Source organism: Macaca fascicularis, chromosome 6, assembly GCF_037993035.2.
Source record: "Macaca fascicularis isolate 582-1 chromosome 6, T2T-MFA8v1.1".
Classification (NCBI taxonomy): domain Eukaryota; kingdom Metazoa; phylum Chordata; class Mammalia; order Primates; family Cercopithecidae; genus Macaca; species Macaca fascicularis.
Window position 1 is genome coordinate 79,686,447 of NC_088380.1, and position 18,718 is coordinate 79,705,164.

Genomic DNA, 18,718 nt, shown 5'->3' on the forward strand with positions numbered 1-18,718 from the left:
TGGTAATTGGAAGAGGGGTCAGCCTTGAGCCCTCCCCTCATTCGATCCAACTTCCTTCTCTCTACTTGACTGTGGAAACCAATCCCAGGGGCAGAGGGAAGCCCTCAGGATGCAGTCTGGTCCTTTCTTTAAACCAGAGCCCTCATATTTAACCTGGTTCACCTGGGAGCAGACTAAAAGTTTTATGCACATCACCTCGGAGCTCAAAGGAACACCTCAGACATGAGCACTGAATCATTAGTCAGGACACACGCGACTCAGTCCACACATATAATATGCATGTAATACATGTAAGTACACACTATGTATACAAGTACACATTACATGTAAACATATGAACAATATGTATCAGTACAAGGCTTTTCCCTATTAAACCCGATAAAGCTTCTTAGTAGCCAGCAGTGGGATTTGTTATCAAGGTAAGTTATTAGTCCATGCCACTGACTAGGACGTGCCAATTTCTATTAGGATCTTCCACTTAGAAAACTCATCGTTAAAATACTTTAAGTAAAACTATACATATTTGGTCAAAACATTCACTATGTATTTAAAAAACTCCAAACTGTAGTTTTTGCTTAAAAAAAAGAATGACACCTCTTAAAAACACAAGATCCTGTCAGATTCTGTTTTAAAAAGAACAGAACTCCTTTTTAAAGAAAAATAACCTCTTTTCTTAAAGTATCTTATAAAAATGTTTCTTTGTATATAAATAACTGGATAACCATTATAAATAAGAGATACTCTTGCAACAGATAGGAAATTTTAGTTGCCAGTCACCTAATCTGAGCCTACTAAAAAGGCTTTCTCTTTGGGGAGGATGGGCAAGAGGAACTGTAGAAATAAAAGAAGCCACTGAAATTATGATACACAAAATATGACAGAGAACGAAGTGGCCCTAGAAGCATGCAATTGTCCAGCAGAAGAGGCTACGGTGTCACAAATCGCATCCTTGGTTTTTTAGTAAAAACCATTTCTGGTAGATTTAGATCTTGACTCCCAGGGTAAAAAGAAATACAGTACAGATGACTGCCACTGTGTCTGTCACATAATCCAGGAAGCTGATGGCTATCCGATTCATATGCAGTTAGTGGGGAAGGAATGCACGTACTGAATAAAGGGAGGGCAGCATGGGAGATAAGTATCAAAAACAAGGGTTCTAAATGTTTAGTTCTTTGTCTTCTGTAAAATATGAATTCTTATTATTACAAAAGGTTGTCTAATAAAAAATAAACACGTATGTGCTCTCTTTACGCCTTTACCTCACAAATAGACAGTCTCTCACCATCTCTATACATTTTCTACATCTGAAAAAACAGAAATGCATTCATTTCTTCTCATTTTTGGTAACTTGTCTTCCATATTCAAAAATATATAGAAAAGTCTTCTATGAACTTTCAGAGTCTGTCCAACTTATGAAACATGAAACCTAAGATAATCCTAAAATAAATCCTCCGTCATCTCCATGTGTCTCTCTGGACTTGGTGCTTCTATCTCCAGCATTCCACCTCGCTAAGGTCCCACTTCACCTGAAGTTCAGTTCAAATCAATCCAGCTTGTCTTCATTTAATCATCTAGTGACCAGCTAGTACTCAGGAAAAAAGGATTTAAAATCATTCCACGTACTTTTGTTTTTGCTAATACTTAGTAAGTACATAGGAATGTTGTCCAATGCTGAGAATTCATAGAGGGCATTCTCTCTCTCTTTTTTTTTTTCTCTGCCACAATATTTTTAATTACGTACAAAGGTCTGACATGTCACCCAGGGACCCATTTCACCCACTGCTCTGTTTGGCTGCCAGTCTTTTGTCTCTCCCTTCAGCAATGGTGAGGCGGATACCCTTTCCTCGGGGAAGAGAAATCCATGGTTTGTTGCCCTTGCCAATAACAAAAATGTTGGAAAGTCGAGTGGCAAAGCTGTTGCCATTGGCATCTTTCATGTGAACAACGTCAAAAGATCCAGGGTGCCTCTCTCTGTTGGTGGTCACACCAGTTCTTCCCAGGTTAGCACCTCCAGTCACCATACACAGGTTACCAGTGTCGAACTTGACGAAATCAGTAATCTTGCCAGCCTCCAAATCAATCTGAATGGTATCATTCACCTTGATGAGGGGATCGGGGTAGCGGATGGTGCAGGCATCATGAGTCACCAGATGAGGGATTCCTTTTGTGCCCACAAAGATCTTTCTCACTCTGCATAACTTGTACTTGGCCTCCTCAGGTGTAATACGATGTACAGCAAAGCGACCCTTGGTGTCAGATCAGACAGAAATTCTCTCCCGTCTTGTCAATGCTGATGACATCCATGAATCCAGCAGGCTGGGTTATATCAGTTCGGACCTTGCCATTGATCTTAATGAACCGCTGCATGCAAATCTTTTTTACTTCATCTCCTGTCAGGGCATACTTAAGTCTGTTCCTTAGGAAAATGATGAGGGGGAGACACTCAACTTGTGGGGACCGGTGGATGGACGAGGAGCAAACACACCACTCAATTTATCCAGTATCCAATGCTTTGGAGCTGCTACCCGCTTCAGATGCTTCTTGGGACCACGAGCCATGGCTGCGTTAGGCAAGGAAAGAGTGGGCATTCTCTTTTAAAATCAGTCCCTGAAATTAGCTGGCTGTGGTGGCGGGCACCTGTAATCCCACCCACTCGGGAGGCTGAGGCAGGAGAATTGTTTGAACCAGTGAGTGAAAAATTTTTGTCTCTTTTTAAACGGATAATAAATCCTTTACATATTTTACTCTTTTGACCACAAACACACTGGATTACTTTTAGTATTTTATAATTTTTACAGTTTGGAAGAAACGATGTTTCTGAAATTAATTTCCCAACAGCAGAAAGGTAGATTTATAGCAGGTTGGAGAAATACAAGTATAAAAACAAACAAACAAACAAAAAAACTGTATCAGGAAAAGGCAGAACAAGTACCAGTCATCATAAATTCTTATCTTCTCAACATGTTATGTAAGTGTTTACTAGTCTGTGAACTCTCAGGAAAAAGACTTTTTGACAAAAGGTCATCAAATGTGGACTCACCACTGTGACTGGATGATGTTTTTCCACAACAACTGAGCTCATGGGAGGAGAAACTCCCATTATAGCTAAACCGCTGCTAATTCTATTTTTTGAAGCAAAATCACATCTTCCTGTGATCCGGGCTGTAATAGTTCTTCCTGCTTTCTGTTGTGCAGAGGTTACAACTCTTGGCACATACTAAGAAGAAAAAAAAAAAATAAAAGAAGTAATGAGGTGGCAGAAAATCCACAGCAAAACTTCTATTAATTTGATTCCATAAATTACGAAGAAAACACACAGGCACTTAAAATAATTGTACGTTCAACCAACTTTAACATGGAAAAAATCAAACAAAATCACAAGACAAAATGCAAAGCACAAAACCGAACACCCCAAAATATCCCTTTAACCTGAGTATGCCAACAATTTTATAAGATTTTAGAAACTTAAAACATCAACTTTTTATTTTGAAATAATGATAGATTTACAGGAAGACACAGGGATCATATTGAAAAGTACTGTGTGCTCTTTACCCAGTTTCTTGCCATGGTTACATCTGACATAATCAGAATATAACAAAGTCAAAACCAGGAAGCTCAACATGACATAATGCCTGTATATAGATCTCTGTCATTTTATCACCTAAGTTCCCATTAACTATCACTCAATCAAGATACAGAATACTCATCACCACGAAGATCTCCCTCGGGCCACTCTTGACAGTCATACCCATCTCTCCGTTCCTTCCCCAACCATCCTTAAGCCCCGGCAACCATTAATCTGTTTTATGGACTTTTTCATCCTTAAGCATAATTAATATTATCATTACACATATGTTTCTGTGTTCTGCCTTTTTTCCATCTCATTTTATCAATATATTTTTTTCATGAGGTAATACAGAGACCTGCTATAGTTCTTAATGAGATGGTTTTTATACCAACGAACTACTTTGTCTTTCTTTTTCTATTACATTTAGCACATTTTGCAAAAGAAAAATCCTCTTTTTAGTTACTTCTGTATAATATATTGCAAACAATGGAACGATCATATCAAAAAGTATTATCAGCTTTTATAGCTTTTGTTGCTTACTGCTGGATGATACTCCAGAAAAATATTTACAGCAAGAATAACACATAAGTGGACTATTTTTGCACTGTCAATCAATTACACACCTGCTCGTTTAAGTCTGAGGTGAAATCTACTATTCAATTTGTGGTTCCTTATTAATGTTTCATATTTGTATTCCATTTTGTCAACTATCCATCTTATTTGCTAAGAATTGAAAGGATATTAATATTTAAATTTTTAAAAATAGTTCCTGATGAATAGTAAACTCATTTAATAATTATAGATACTTATCTAAAAGTGTAAACAATTTCCTCATTTCATTTATTTGTCTTAATCTTCAATGCACATCCATTTTTTTAAGTTGTGGTTAATCCTGTCATTAATTTCCTCTTGCTTCCATGATGAAACCAAAATCAGCTTTGGACAGCTGAGGTAGTTATACTCTCACAACATTTACTTATTTTGGCTTAACTTATTAAAACATTTGAAATTTCAGTGTGAAGTATTAATCTAAATTCATTTTTTCTCTAAACAGTTTTTCCAAAGGCATTTATTAAGTATCAATGTTTTCCCGATTATTATAGTTCATCTGTGATTCTCCATATTCTGTGTGTAGCTAGATTCTGCACCTAGCTACACATAGTCACAGCTATACATTGAAATGGGAAGAGAGTGGGCTTCAGGAGAGATGTCTCGGGGATAATTAAAAAGACGGAGTATTGATGTTTTTGGAAGACCCTACGGAAAACAGCATTCAGTAGGGTTCCGTAATCCCTGGAGAGTTCGGAAATAATTCACTACAGTTGGAGAGAAAACCGAAGATAAAAATGAAGCAATTAATTCTAAAACAAAACATTATACCAGAAAGGAAATGTAGTCATAGTATACATTCATGGCTTAGCTATATTAGTCATCATAAATGATTTAATCTGAAATTGGAATATCTGTAACTAAATATTTACATACAGGGAGGATGAGGAAAGTGAAGAGAGAGAGAAGGAATAAGGTGGCATAAGGAGGCCAAGTCCTTTTTATCTGTAATAAGTTAACAGATATTTGAAATTAAGAAATGTAGAAATAATGATATAGACATATTATTTAGGAAAAAATGGAAACAGAAGAAATAGCTGACAGAGTTAGGGAGAGGGATTTAGAAGACTGTTTCTCACTACAGTCCTTGTAAAAATGATTTGGCTTTTTAAACCATAAACTTCTATGGATCTTATGAATTTGATAAACTAAAAATCTCAGATTTAAAAATATTTACAAATATGTTTTTGTGGACTAAATTCATGCTTCTGGCCTGAGGGGAACTTTATCTTATTACTTATTACAATAAGGGACAAAAAATATTTTACAAACTCCTAAAGATGCTTAAATGCTATTTTAAAATACAAAACTAATTGCTGGCAGGAATATTCTTTGCCAAAATGTGGAAAATGAAGTACAACTGAGTTTGTAACTTTCCTCCTGCCCAATCACACTTGAGGGGTGTCCTCTCAGTAGCCGTGATTCTCTCCTGGAGCTTCAGGTGTGAATGAAAGACTAGAGAAATCGGGACTAAAGAAAATTAGAGTAGTGGGAAAATTGCTCATAGATGATAAATTTCATTCAACTCAGCTCAGAATTGCTTTAGAATGCCTTCAGTAATTTGAAAATATATACTCCTGTAAATAAAATGACTTCTAAAAGAAATCTCTACGCGCTCATTTGAATTAAACAGAAGTTGTCTTAAATGCATGTTTACTGTCGGCTGCTTGTTTTCAGATGGTTTGCCATTTGTACTTGTTAATGTTTATTTAAGGTATTAAAAATTGTGTAAATTGATAAAAAAGTTTTGAAAATGTATAAGAACATTTTAGAAATAATTCATAAAGATAAATTATTAGAAAAAAGTTGCTACTAAATCAGGGGGAGGAAAGAAAAACCTAGAAGGATTCTATAATCAGATTGTTCGGGAAGTTTTGTTAGGTTCATGCTTTACAGAAACTGTAACTGGAGAACACAGAAAATATATTGGGTGTAGTTTATATTAAAAAAAAGATGAAAATTACAATCTTTGACCCCCACATTCAATCTGGCTCCACATTAAAAACTAGTAAATTAATACATATTTATGTTTTAAGATACAATAATGTATTAGATATGTATCATTCTCTGCAAATTAAATGACCGCTTACTGGTACCAATCATGTTGGAGTTCATTAAATTTATCAGCCGACTTTAAAAAATGCTATAAAAATAAAAATTCTAGCATTTTAAGCCACATCAACATAAGCAACAAAATTGAAAGGAGTAAGAAAAAAAGAAAATGACAGGCCAGGCGCAGTGACTCACGCCTGTAATGCCAGTACTTTGGGAGGCTGAGGCGGGCGGATCACGAGGTCAGGAGATCGAGACCATCTTGGCTAACACGGTGAAACCCCGTATCTACTAAAAATACAAACAATTAGCCGGGTGTGGTGGCGGGCGCCTGTAGTCCCAGCTACTCCGGAGGCTGAGCCAGGAGAACGGCGGGAACCCAGGAGGCGGAGCTTGCAGTGAGCCAAGATCGCGCCACTGCACTCCAGCCTGGGTAACAGGGTGAGGCTCCGTCTCAAAAAAAAAAAAAAAAAAAAAAAAAAAAGGAAATGACATTAAAAACAGTATTTACACCTTAATATCTGACAATGAGACAGTATAGATTATTGCTTAAGACTAAGAGGTCTAAATCAGATTGTCAAAGTCTGAATTCCAACTCAGTTACTAACTGTGTCCCTAGGGAAGCTGCATACTCTCTAAGTCTCAATTTCTTCATTGATAAAATGGAGAAAGCAGTACTAACTCCCTAATGACACCCTTTCACTTTCTGTTCGAATGAAGAGGAAAGTTGGAAGAGAAACTTTACTAAAGGTCTTTACCAAACAGCTTTAAAATTCAAGGAAAAATATTTCCCCTCAATTATTCCAATTGGAGTTAGAAAAAGAATAAAATGCCATCTACTGTTCAACTTTATGAACTGCAATATGCTTGCTTGTATAACTGTCTAGCCTTTTTTAAAAAATGGTTTTCACCATGAAATTCTGCTATTGTCTTTAACATACTGAGGATGTCTGCATTCAAGAAAATCATTTTAAATACAAAGATATTACTTTATTAGCGTCGTAATCTTCCTTTCTCCAGTTATTTGTTTGCCAATTCTCTGTACTTTCTACACCTAGCTCTTTTTAGCTACTGGAAATACCAAGAAAAATTGAAACAAATTTTGAATGTTTATACGAAGCCTCTGTCATTAAAATGAAAAGAAAGATAACCAAGCCAGGATTGCAAATCTCTCTCTTCTTTTCCTATTCCCAATGACGACGGTTTCACAGTAAGTTAGTCAACTACTTACTGGATTTATTCCTAGTTTTGTTATTAAGTTTCTTTTAAAAACAAAAACACATATTTGAGGTGAATCTGAGTATTTTAATTACATAAGGAAGGAAGAAAACTAAGACTATACTTAGAGATTTAATTGTGATTCTCTTTTTCTCCCTGGCCCTAAAGGCCACTTACTTATATGACTGAAATGGAGTGTGTACCTGTTTTTGAAGAAGTGGATATAGTGGGGTGGGGCAGATGGGGAAGGGCTGTCTACAGAATATTATGGTTTTCAGGTTTCAACGACTTCAACACTATCTCCTGACCAGATTATTCAAAAAGTTAGCAACAAAAAGGGTGCTAAGCAAACTCATTCACTCAGTTCTTCCCATACATATTCAGGTTTACATATAAACGCAGATGTACCCATGAAGTCACATTTTAGGAAGAGAATTTTGAAAAATCTAGCTCTGCATGTGTTAACTGCATATGCAAGATGAATGAGAAACCAGAACATAAACACAGTGAATGAATGTTTAAATGAGGTCATCTGTGCAGGATCACACTTCAAAATGTGTAATCATGGAAAACAAACACATCTGAAAAATATGTCAGATTTGAATTTTAGTGTTTTATTTTTTTTTTTCTTTTGAGACTGAGTCTTGCTCCATCACCCAGGCTGGAGTGCAGTGGCACGATCTCGGCTCACTGCAACCTCTGCCTCCAGGGTTCAAGTGATTCTTCCACCTCAGCCTCCCGATTACAGGCACAGGCTACCAAGCCCGGCTAGTTTTTTTGTATTTTTGTAGCGACAGGGTTTCACCATGTTGGCCAGGATGGCCTCGATCTCCTGATCTCATGATCCACATACCTCCACCTCCCAGGGTGCTGGGATTGCAGGCGTGAGCCACTACGCTCGGCCAGTGTCTTATTTCTAAGTCAAAGCTCCCCCACACAAATTTCTCTTAGCCATGTGCTATTCTTCAACCTCTTTGTGTCAATATTTGGTAAATAAGTGATCTCAATGTATTCTCTGCCAAAGTTAGTAGCTCTTGAAAGGTAAAAATTCAAATCTGGTAGAATACTAAAGGTGACTACTTGTCTGTCTCAATACCTCCTTTAGCTACAGACAGCCGTCCAGAGCAATGGCTCCTTCTAATGGCCAGCCAAGGGAACTTTAAGACCTAAAACTTTCCCTCTTCTTGCCTCTTATGTAAGTGGTTAGGAGTTGGGGAGAAGAGGAAGACAAGCAAATCAGAATCATCTCAGGAGCTTTGTAAAACTATACATGCCTTTATGCCAGACCCACACCACAGCGGGAGAGAAATTAACAGTGTTTTGTTTTGTTTTTTGAGACAGTCTCGCTCTGTCGCCCAGGCTGGAGTGCAGTGGCATGATCTTGGCTCACTGCAACCTCTGCCTCCCTGGCTCAAGCAATTCTATGCCTCAGCCGCCCAAGTAGCTGGGATTATAGGCGCCCACCACCATGCCTGTCTAATTTTTTGTATTTTTAGTAGAGACAGGATTTCATCATCTTGGGAAGGCTGGTCTTGAACTCCTGACCTCGTGATCCACCCTCCTCGGCCTCCCAAAGTGTTGGGATTACAGGCGTGAGCCACCGTGCCTGGCTTTTTAAAAATAAATACATACATACATACACACACACATACGTACATAAATAACTGATCTCTGCTAGCTCTGCACACGTGAGTCTAATAAGTTTGGCTTGTATCTGTACTCCGCCCTTTCTTGAGAAACAGGGTTTGTAGAATACAAGTTTAACAGCAGGAGGCTAAGGAGTTACAGCCACAATGTGCTTCATCTGAAACTCCAGTTAAAAAAAATATTTTTAGAGACAGGGTCTCGCTCGTTGCCCAGGCTGGAGTGCAGTGGTGCAGTCATAACTCATAGTAACCTTGAACTCTTGGGCTCAAGCGATCCTCTTGCCTCAGCCTCCTGAGCAGCTGGGAGTACAAGTGCACAGCACCATGCCTAATTTTCTACCTTTTTGTAAAGATGAGGTCTCGCTATATTGCCCAGTCTGGTCTCAAACTTCTGGCCTCAAGCAAACCTTTCACCTTAGCCTCTCAAAGTACTGGGATTACAGGTGTGAGCCAACATGCCCGGCCTCTTACCATATTAACAGCTTGATCAATTTCACTTCAGGCAAGTTCTCACACAAATCTTCCATCCCCATTTAACACTATCCTCTTGGCACTTCTCTAATAGTAGCTGACTGATTCTAGGAAACACTGTTCCTATCTCCATTCCAATTCCAAATTACAAATTAAAACTCAATCAAGATGGAGTTACTACAGAGCAGTGTTAGTGATATATCTGCATTTAGAAAAAAGGAAAGCTGTTGGCTGAATAGAAAATATAAAATTAAACATGCATTAACCTCCCAGACCTTTGAAAACACCCACTAGTGTTCTTCAAACGTAAAGTCTGTCATCAACTCTTTCTCAAATTAAATCTACTTTTCCTACATAATTTTTGAAAAATATAAAAAAGTTCTTTGTCTTAATTATCACTACTATGACAGCACTTTCAGGTATTTTCATTACAATGTAATGTTCTAGTCACTTTGTGTATTAAATATTTTCAGTGACTTTGCCTAAATACCACACAGATTTTTTTTTCCTCCATAGGAAAATATTTTATGAGTTCAAAATATTAAATTTACAAACAAGTGTTTTGTTTTGTTTGTTTTTTTTTTTGAGACGGATTCTCGCTCTGTTGCCCAGGCTGGAGTGCAGTGGTGCGATCTTGGCCCACCACAAGCTCTTCCTACAGGGTTCATGCCACTCTCCTGCCTCAGCCTCCCGAGTAGCTGGGACTACAGGCACCTGCCACTGCACCCGGCTAATTGTTTGTATTTTTAGTAGAGACGGGGTTTCACCGTGTTAGCCAGGATGGTCTCGATCTCCTGACCTTGTGATCCGCCCTCCTCGGCCTCCCAAAGTGCTGGGATTACAGGCGTGAGCCACTGCATCTGGCCGCCCTTTTCATAAGGTGGGACCTCTATAAACTGTACTAACCATTTCTTCTGATGCAGCAGTAGCTGCAGATCCTGCACCAAGAACAGAAACAGGAACATGAGCAGAAGATGCGGAAGCAGCCCTGGTAGAAGTCATCGAAGCAGCAGAGGGAACAGCAGTCGCGCTGGCTCCTCCGACTGCAGCTGGCGGGGATGGCAGCAGTGGTGATGCAACCGGTAAGGGCATCGGAGGAGCTGAAGGATCCAAATGAGCAGAATGTTCTTTTCCTTGAACACCAGGACCATACTCTTCCTTTTTATTATTCGTGGAGTCTACCCCTGTAAGTCACAAATTAATTCCACTCAAATTCTTCCAGGTTAGGACTACTATTATCTTCCAAACAAGGAAAACACATACTGGCTAAAGTTTGGTCCTAACAAAAATTTAGATGTTTGTTTATAGTATATTAGATACAATGTTCAGTTAATACAGTTTGTCAGCATTAACCACTAAAAACTTCAGACTACTTCCTTCCACATGCGAAAGCGAATGGATCATTCGCTCTTATATAAAAGATGAAAATAAATTATGTACTCAGCTGGGACCTTAACTAAGTAGAGTATATTGCCATCACAACTCTCACAAAAATATGATCACAGTGAGCCCAGAGATCTAGGTTCCTTTGTATTAGTTCATATAAATATCCTGATAAATGGCCGAAATGACCTGGAATCCATCTTTAGAATCACTTTCTGATATCACTATACTCCCTAAGTTTCATGTATTGCATCTATCCTAACAATTTATTTTTGTCCTTGAGTTGTCAGAAAACAAAAATAAATCAATAAAACTAAAATCTTCACTTTTTACATTGTAAAAAAAATGGGTTCTTGCAGATAAATTATATAAATCATAAATCAATGGCATATTTGTGCACCTAACTGATTTGTAGTGACACCCCAATCAGTAACCTTCCCTCAAAACTGAGCCTTAATCTTGATCTAAGGAGCCAATAATGTCAAATTCCAGAGGCTAGTACAAAGGGTTTCTTCCAATATTAGATGTTTTCTCTCCAGTATTATAATTTCGTTAGTTTCTGTTTAAGACTGTATCTGTGTGGTACCAAACAGTGTGGTGAGGGTTTAGAAATTCAGTCAATGAGCTGTTTCAGAACATCTGAACAGAGCGCATTATGTAAGTCCTATGTTTAAATGGTTTCTACGCAGTTCTCTTTCCATCCAGAAGTTTGGGCCTCTGCATAAGTCCTTTCCTTTTTTTTTTTTTGAGACGGAGTCTCGCTCTGTCGCCGGGGCTGGAGCGCAGTGGCCGGATCTCAGCTCACTGCAAGCTCCGCCTCCCGGGTTTACGCCATTCTCCTGCCTCAGCCTCCCAAGTAGCTGGGACTACAGGCGCCCGCCACCTTGCCCGGCTAGTTTTTTGTATTTTTTTAGTAGAGACGGGGTTTCACCGTGTTCGCCAGGATGGTCTCGATCTCCTGACCTCGTGATCCGCCCGTCTCGGCCTCCCAAAGTGCTGGGATTACAGGCTTGAGCCACCGCGCCCGGCCAGTCCTTTCCTTAGACTACCTGTATAGAAAATTTGTAGAGTATTAGTTACCTTATTTAAGAAGTTTAACAATGATTACAGTGCCTACCTAGATCGTTTGAACTCCTCTGATGAAAGGGACTAATTCAATATAAAACACTGCTAATTTGAAAACAAAACACACACTGAGTTTTAACATGTTTTGGTAGAGATTCTGAGTGTCCACCTTTAGATGGTGGCAAATATTACGAGACGTAGAAACATTACGAGATGTAGAAAGAGTGTGAAGGTCAGGGAAGAGAGGCAGGTGACCAACTCTTGCTAATACAGGCTGATTTATGCAGTTCCTGTTTATCAGACAACTCTTAAGTTTAATAATTAATCTCATTTTAGCTGGAATAAATTTTTCAGTTGTCAAGTATTTTTTTTACTGTGCCTAAAATTGCTTTTAAAATTGGCAGATATAATTTTAAGGACTTCTTGTCATGTTCTAACTTCTTCATAAAACCTCTAACTTGGAAGATTTAAGATACTGTACAACATGAGAGGCACTGCAAATTACAGACAGCAAATAATACGTACAAATAAAACACCAAATATTTATTTTGCTCTAACAAGTCAGGTGCATTAGGAACTTTGCATTATTAAAAACTGCATTATAAAGAACTTTTTTTTTTGAGATGGAGTCTTGCTCTGTCACCCAGGCTAGAGTGCACTGGCGGGATCTCGGCTCACTGTAACCCTGCCTCGTGGGTTCACGCCATTCTCCTGCCTCAGCCTCCCGAGTAGCTGGGACTACAGGCGCCCACCACCACGTCTGGCTAATTTTTTGTATTTTTAGTAGAGACGGGGTTTCACCGTGTTAGACAGGATGGTCTCGATCTCCTGACCTTGTGATCCACCCGCCTCGGCCTCCCAAAGTCTGGGATTACAGGTGTCTGCCACCACACCCAGCCTATAAAAAACAACTGTTTTAATAGAAGAGGGCCAGAAGTAATTTTTTTCTTATGAGAATTTAAAAAAAAAAAAGGTGTCATTAAAATGTCATAAAACCTAAATATCACAAAGCAGATCCACTGAATTATACTGAACTTTTTTGCCTTTGGTAGCTCTACCAACATTATTGCTAATGCATGTTTTACTATTCTTATCATCTTTCTCATCCATTGTTTTTAAAATAACAGGAGCAAAACAAATCATGTTGTATAATTAGCAGAAGATATTTTCTTCAAATCCTCTTAGGGATATTGGCCTTTAGGAGACACAGTTGTATTTCAATTTAAATTTTAAGATGGTAAATTTATTAAGGTGGGAATCACTCCTAAATCAATTCAAAATCTTTTTAAGCAGGTTACAAGAAACAGGTTTCTTGTAATTTAATGTAAGAAGTTCTAATAGGAATTTGTCACTTTACTTGTGAAACCCATATTTCTCCCAAGTAAACAATTAAATTTCTCAATTTGCGACATACAACTTGCTAATACTTAGAACTGAAACAGACTATTCTATCATTGAAGGTGGTGAGTTTGTTTTCAACATTGATACTCAAATAAAAGACCATTTATTGGAAAAATCAAGTACTCACCTAGGTATTACCAAGATAAACTATTCAGCCTTGAATAGATTCCATGATTCTCAGTTTCTAAATTAAATACGGACCACAAACCACAACCACTTCAGACAGAAAGCAATTTGCCTAAACTTACTCCTATCCACAATATGCATGCTTTAAATAATAAATGTTTGTTGATGTTTTAAAATAGGGGCATCACAAGCACAGAGAAGTTATTCATTGGATTGAAATCATGTTAATGATTTACAAAATCTTGAGAGGTTGACTTGAATTAAAACTATAATAATTATATCATGACTGTCATCTTACACATTAAAGTGCATTTTGTCTTTTAAAGTGTTTTCAGATGTTTTACTGCATCCCACAAGAAGCCCCTAGGAAGCAGGTAAGGAAGGTTTATGTTATCTCCTTTGCTCAGAGAAGAAATCTAAGGCCCAATGAGGAAAATAGGGCCCTGAGTAAATTGGTGGCAAAGGAGTCCAGTTATGGGCTTTTCTACGCCATGCTGACAAATCTACTACACAAACCACTCCTATGTCAAACAATATGTGGATTTAAAAAAAACAAAATTACTTCTCTAGATAGGCCTATATTTACATTTGCTGCAATGAGCTTAGTTGAGGCTTTTCTTAAACTGGAAAATTAGGAATTTTTAAAATGAGAAACCATGACTAGATAACTACTTACCAAAATAGTCCAAGATACTTGGCTACTTAAGAAAAGACAAAATTATAAATTTTGTACTTAAAAGGGCATTAAAATTCTTAGTTAAAAGAGATTTAAAATGTTATACATTAAAATATTAAACATTTAGCTTAAATACTTAGGAGTGACAGTTCACTTGATCAGATCTAAGATACTATAAGTAAACATGACTGAGCTCATTTTCATGGCAGATTTAAGGCTGGATATGACACCACTGAATTAAGAATAGCTGCACCTCGATGAAACATACCTACTGCAGATTATTAATACTGTAGACCATATCAATCACCAAAATCCCAAATCCCTTTCTGAAAGTAGGCAGAGAATCTTCAATGAAATACTAACCTGTATCATTTCTGTTTTGAAATATAGTCATGGCTTCAAGATTTAACGCACATACACCCCTCATGAAAGCTTTTTTCATGGAATCTTCAAAGTGCTCTTTTTCATGTTGCATTCTTTGAATTTCAGCTTTTGCATTTTCCAAAGCTCCAGATAACTAAAATAAGAACGTTTAAAAAACAAAACAATTTGAGATACTACAAAGAATACTGTCAATAGATATATACTCTGAAATCATTCTCATGTGAAATATTAAAAAGTTTGCCACTTACCTCTTCTGCTATGTGCAATTTATTTTAAAAGGTACATATTACCTCTATTATCTCCATCAACAAATTGCTTTCATTCCTAACCCTAAAATCAAGGCTCAAACAAGGGGAATTTTATCCAGTCCCATTGAAGATTGCTGATGTATTTTCATTTTACAAAAAGATATGCCATTTTTTACTGTAAAACTTATGTAGGATGTTAAACAAAATACATTAAGAGCCACAGGTAGCCCTTTCAGGAAAAAAAACAAAAAACAAACAAAAAAAACATACACAAAAAACTACATGCCTGCAATATTAACAGATTTTTTATAAAATAAATGTTACCCTCAGTATTTGAAGTGCAGAGTGACCCTACATACAACACACTTTCCCACAGGCCAAACCTCAAGGGACTGCATTTTTTGCAGGTCATATTGAATTGCAGAAAAGTATTTGTATTATGGATTTATTTTTAATCTTAAGAATTTAATGCTGTAATGATGAGTCATTTTTTCATTTTAATATTTAACTTCAAGAGGCCTATTGCATTCTTTAGAATGGTTTTTATTTCATTTGAATTCCAAATGTTTTCCCATGAAAACAATGTTAATTTTATTATTAAAAGTCAATGGGAAAAAATAATTTCAATTTCTTGTTATTCTTTTTTGAGACAGATTTTTGCTCTCAATGCCCAGGCTGGAGTACAATGGCATGACCTCGGCTCACTGCAACTTCTGCCTCCCAGGTTCAAGCAATTCCCCTGCCTCAGCCTCTGGAGTAGCTGGGATTATAGGCATGCACCACCACACCCAGCTAATTTTTCTTTTTTTTTTTAGTAGAGATGGGGTTTCACCATGTTGACCAGGCTGGTCTCAAACTCCTGACTCAGGTGATCCGCCCGCCTCAGCCTCCCAAAGTGCCAGGGCTACAGGCATGAGCCACCGTGCCCAACCAATAATTTCAATTTCTATACCACTACTTATATCAACCATGTAAGAATATACAATAAACATTAAATTAACACAAGAATAAACATTTTCATTTTTTTGTCTTCATTCTTGATTAAAGATCAAAAGAAGAAGTCTCTTAATTAATAGTGAGTCTACCTACCTTTTCACTGTATTAGAAGAAAGTGAAAAGCAGGAAAAAAGATGCTTACCATAGCAACTTTGGCTTCATAATCATTGGAGATCTGGACACAAACTTCTTCAGCTCTTGCTTGACAAGCTCTTTCCACCACATCTTTCCATTGCTTTTGGACTACGGAACGCCAGCCTTTCCAGACTTTCTTCAGTAAAGTTCTCTGGTAGTACTGGTCAGCTAGTTTACCTTCATAAACCTAAATAAAAGTAAAATATAACTTCAAAAACAGTGGGCTGATAAGTATATTGGTAGTATTAATAAACATAACATGGTGGTAAGTGTACATACATTATTTAATCCTGTGTAATCATACTATTCTCATCTTGCACATAGGAGAACAGGTTTAGAGAGGTTAAGCAACCTATGGAGGTCACACAAAGAGGATGAGTAAAGCCAGACTTGCCTGACTCCAGAGACTGAGTTCTATCCATTACATCATTGCTTTGCGCAACTAATCAAGTTAGAGAAAAAGAACACAATCAAATGAAAGAAAATGAGCAAATTACCACTTGCCATCTTACTTATGAATTTAGCAGGACTAGGAGAATAACAGTGGCTAGAAGGAAGGAAAAGGTGGTGGCTCTGGCTTCAGATGACACTGCTTTCTCTTCAGTTTGATGGCCACCACAAGCAAGATTAATGTATAAACCTTGCCATCATATATGGTGCTAATCCAAATAAGAACACATGCTATTTTTCTTTCATCAATGAATTTAAATTCTTGAAGAAGTAGTTCCAATTCTCAATTTCTTAAGTTTGAAAAACTATCCAAAAAGTGACAGTAGCCTCAACTATTCTGGCTAACATTTAAAAATAAATATGCATTCTCATTATTTTACTTGACAAGTTTCAAAATAGAGTATAAATATTCATTTTAACCAGCTTAATGTGGATTTAATCTATTGGGATTAATTTAAAAAAAAAAAAGAAAAAAACCAGAAAGTATACTTAAAGGAGAAATCTTATTCCAGGATAAAGTAGGTTGAGCATCCCTAATCCAAAAATCTGAAACTTTCTGAGTGCCAGCATGACACAACAAGTGAAAAATTCCACATGGAAGTACTTAACACAAACTTTGTTTCATGCACAAAATTATTAAAAATATTGTATACAATTACCTTAAGCTATATGTAGAAGGTGAAAAAATATGAAACATAAATGAATTTTGTGTATAAGGTGTGATACGAAACATAATCTAAAATCTACAATTCTCCTGGTGCCAAACATTTTGGATAAAGGATACTCAACTTATACTAGCTTTTTCCTAAAACACTAATCTCTTGGAAACTAAATACACAGAGATTACTCCATAGCTCACATGAATATACATGGAAAACATATATATATTTTATATATATATATATAATATATATATTTATCTCCTATACTCATGTGTCTCTAAACTCTGTCTTCTTGTGGGATATACTCTCATACTTTTCCACTTCTGATACAACAATTTATTATTCTCTTTCAGTTCACTATTTACTGATATACCAACTCAGTTCTTTCTTAAAGGGTGTTCAAGTTTAAACGATATACTACAAGCTAAGGATAACTTTAAAAAAGCTATATAGGTATGGCTTTCTCTGACTCTCACTCTAATGCAAGGCTATATAACAAACATTTATATTGTGATTTAATGTACATAGTAAAGCCTCTTTATGAATAAGTTGTATTCAGGCATTTTAAAAGTAGAAACAATATAGGAAGCATTTGATATGTTAAAGGTAATTTCTTTCTCCAAAAACCTCATCTGAGGTGTTCTATTACTAGGGCATTTACAATTTAGGAACAATCCTTATTAACCCACTATGAAGCAGGAAATGATGTATCTATTGTAATATATATTATATGTCTATAAGACCTAAAATGTATTTTTTCCAAGCTATATCAAAATCAAATTCCTTTGAAATAAGAGGAACATTAAATCACAAATTCATTTTGACTTATTAGAAAACAACTATAATAAGTGATCCTGAGCGCTTCTGAATTCAGAAGTCTAACATCCATCAGCTGTCTTCTGCTTTGACACTTACGTCCTGTCTGGCTCTGACATGGCCGATTCGCCAGTGGAAGAATGTTCTCATCAACTCTATCTTTTCCTTTTGCTTGCCTATGGCATGAGACAAGCTAGAAATCACCTGTGAAAACAGCAATTAACCCAATTATTGTGATACTACAATAACAGCAGTTGGTAAAGTGATTTTCTCATACATCAAAAAATGCTAGAGAGGATAGGTATGGATCACTACTATATTCATTCAGTTAACCTTATTATTATCTTTAAAAAGACAATAAAACTTTCTCACATGAATATACTAGATATCAACTAATGAAAGGGAACAAAAAAAATCTTCATTATGTGTATAGGGTAATCACCAATAAAGAGTTTATGTATATGCAAATTAGCTACTGACATTCAATTCAGGTAAACAATTATACATTTGAAAGTTCTTCTATATACACCATGTCTTCATTCGCTAGATTTGAGGGCAGGGGCCAGAATATTTAGATATCTAAGTATCTTTCTGGTCCCTACTACTACCTTGGATATAGAAGTTCCTCAAAAACTGTCCAGTGATTTTCTGGATTAAACAAACCTATAAAAGCAAATAATAGTTATATTATTTGCTTATTAGTTATATGTTATATATATAAATTAATAACATGTTATACATGTAACTATTAATAACATGTTATATATAACATGTTATATATGTTATTAATATGTTATATGTAGATGTACTTC

At 36.6% G+C, this 18,718-nt stretch overlaps 1 protein-coding gene across 10 annotated transcripts in view; it reads right to left on the reverse strand.

The window, feature by feature from the left end:
- The window catches only part of POC5 (POC5 centriolar protein), a 37,089-nt gene that overhangs the window by 711 nt on the left and 17,660 nt on the right, over positions 1-18,718 (reverse strand). For 7 of the 10 annotated variants that reach the window (XM_073993636.1, XM_045393893.2, XM_005557193.4 and 4 more), the window contains 5 exons: positions 18,006-18,110; positions 15,986-16,165; positions 14,579-14,732; positions 10,471-10,748; positions 3,041-3,217 (listed from right to left, as the gene is read on the reverse strand). In XM_073993636.1, the coding sequence (XP_073849737.1) occupies positions 3,041-3,217; positions 10,471-10,748; positions 14,579-14,732; positions 15,986-16,165; positions 18,006-18,110 (894 nt within the window). Of the gene's footprint in view, positions 1-260; positions 2,561-3,040; positions 3,218-10,470; positions 10,749-14,578; positions 14,733-15,985; positions 16,166-18,005; positions 18,111-18,718 lie in introns of those variants that run through there. The other 3 variants (XR_012413755.1, XR_012413754.1, XM_065546389.2) reach the window with 2 other exon arrangements.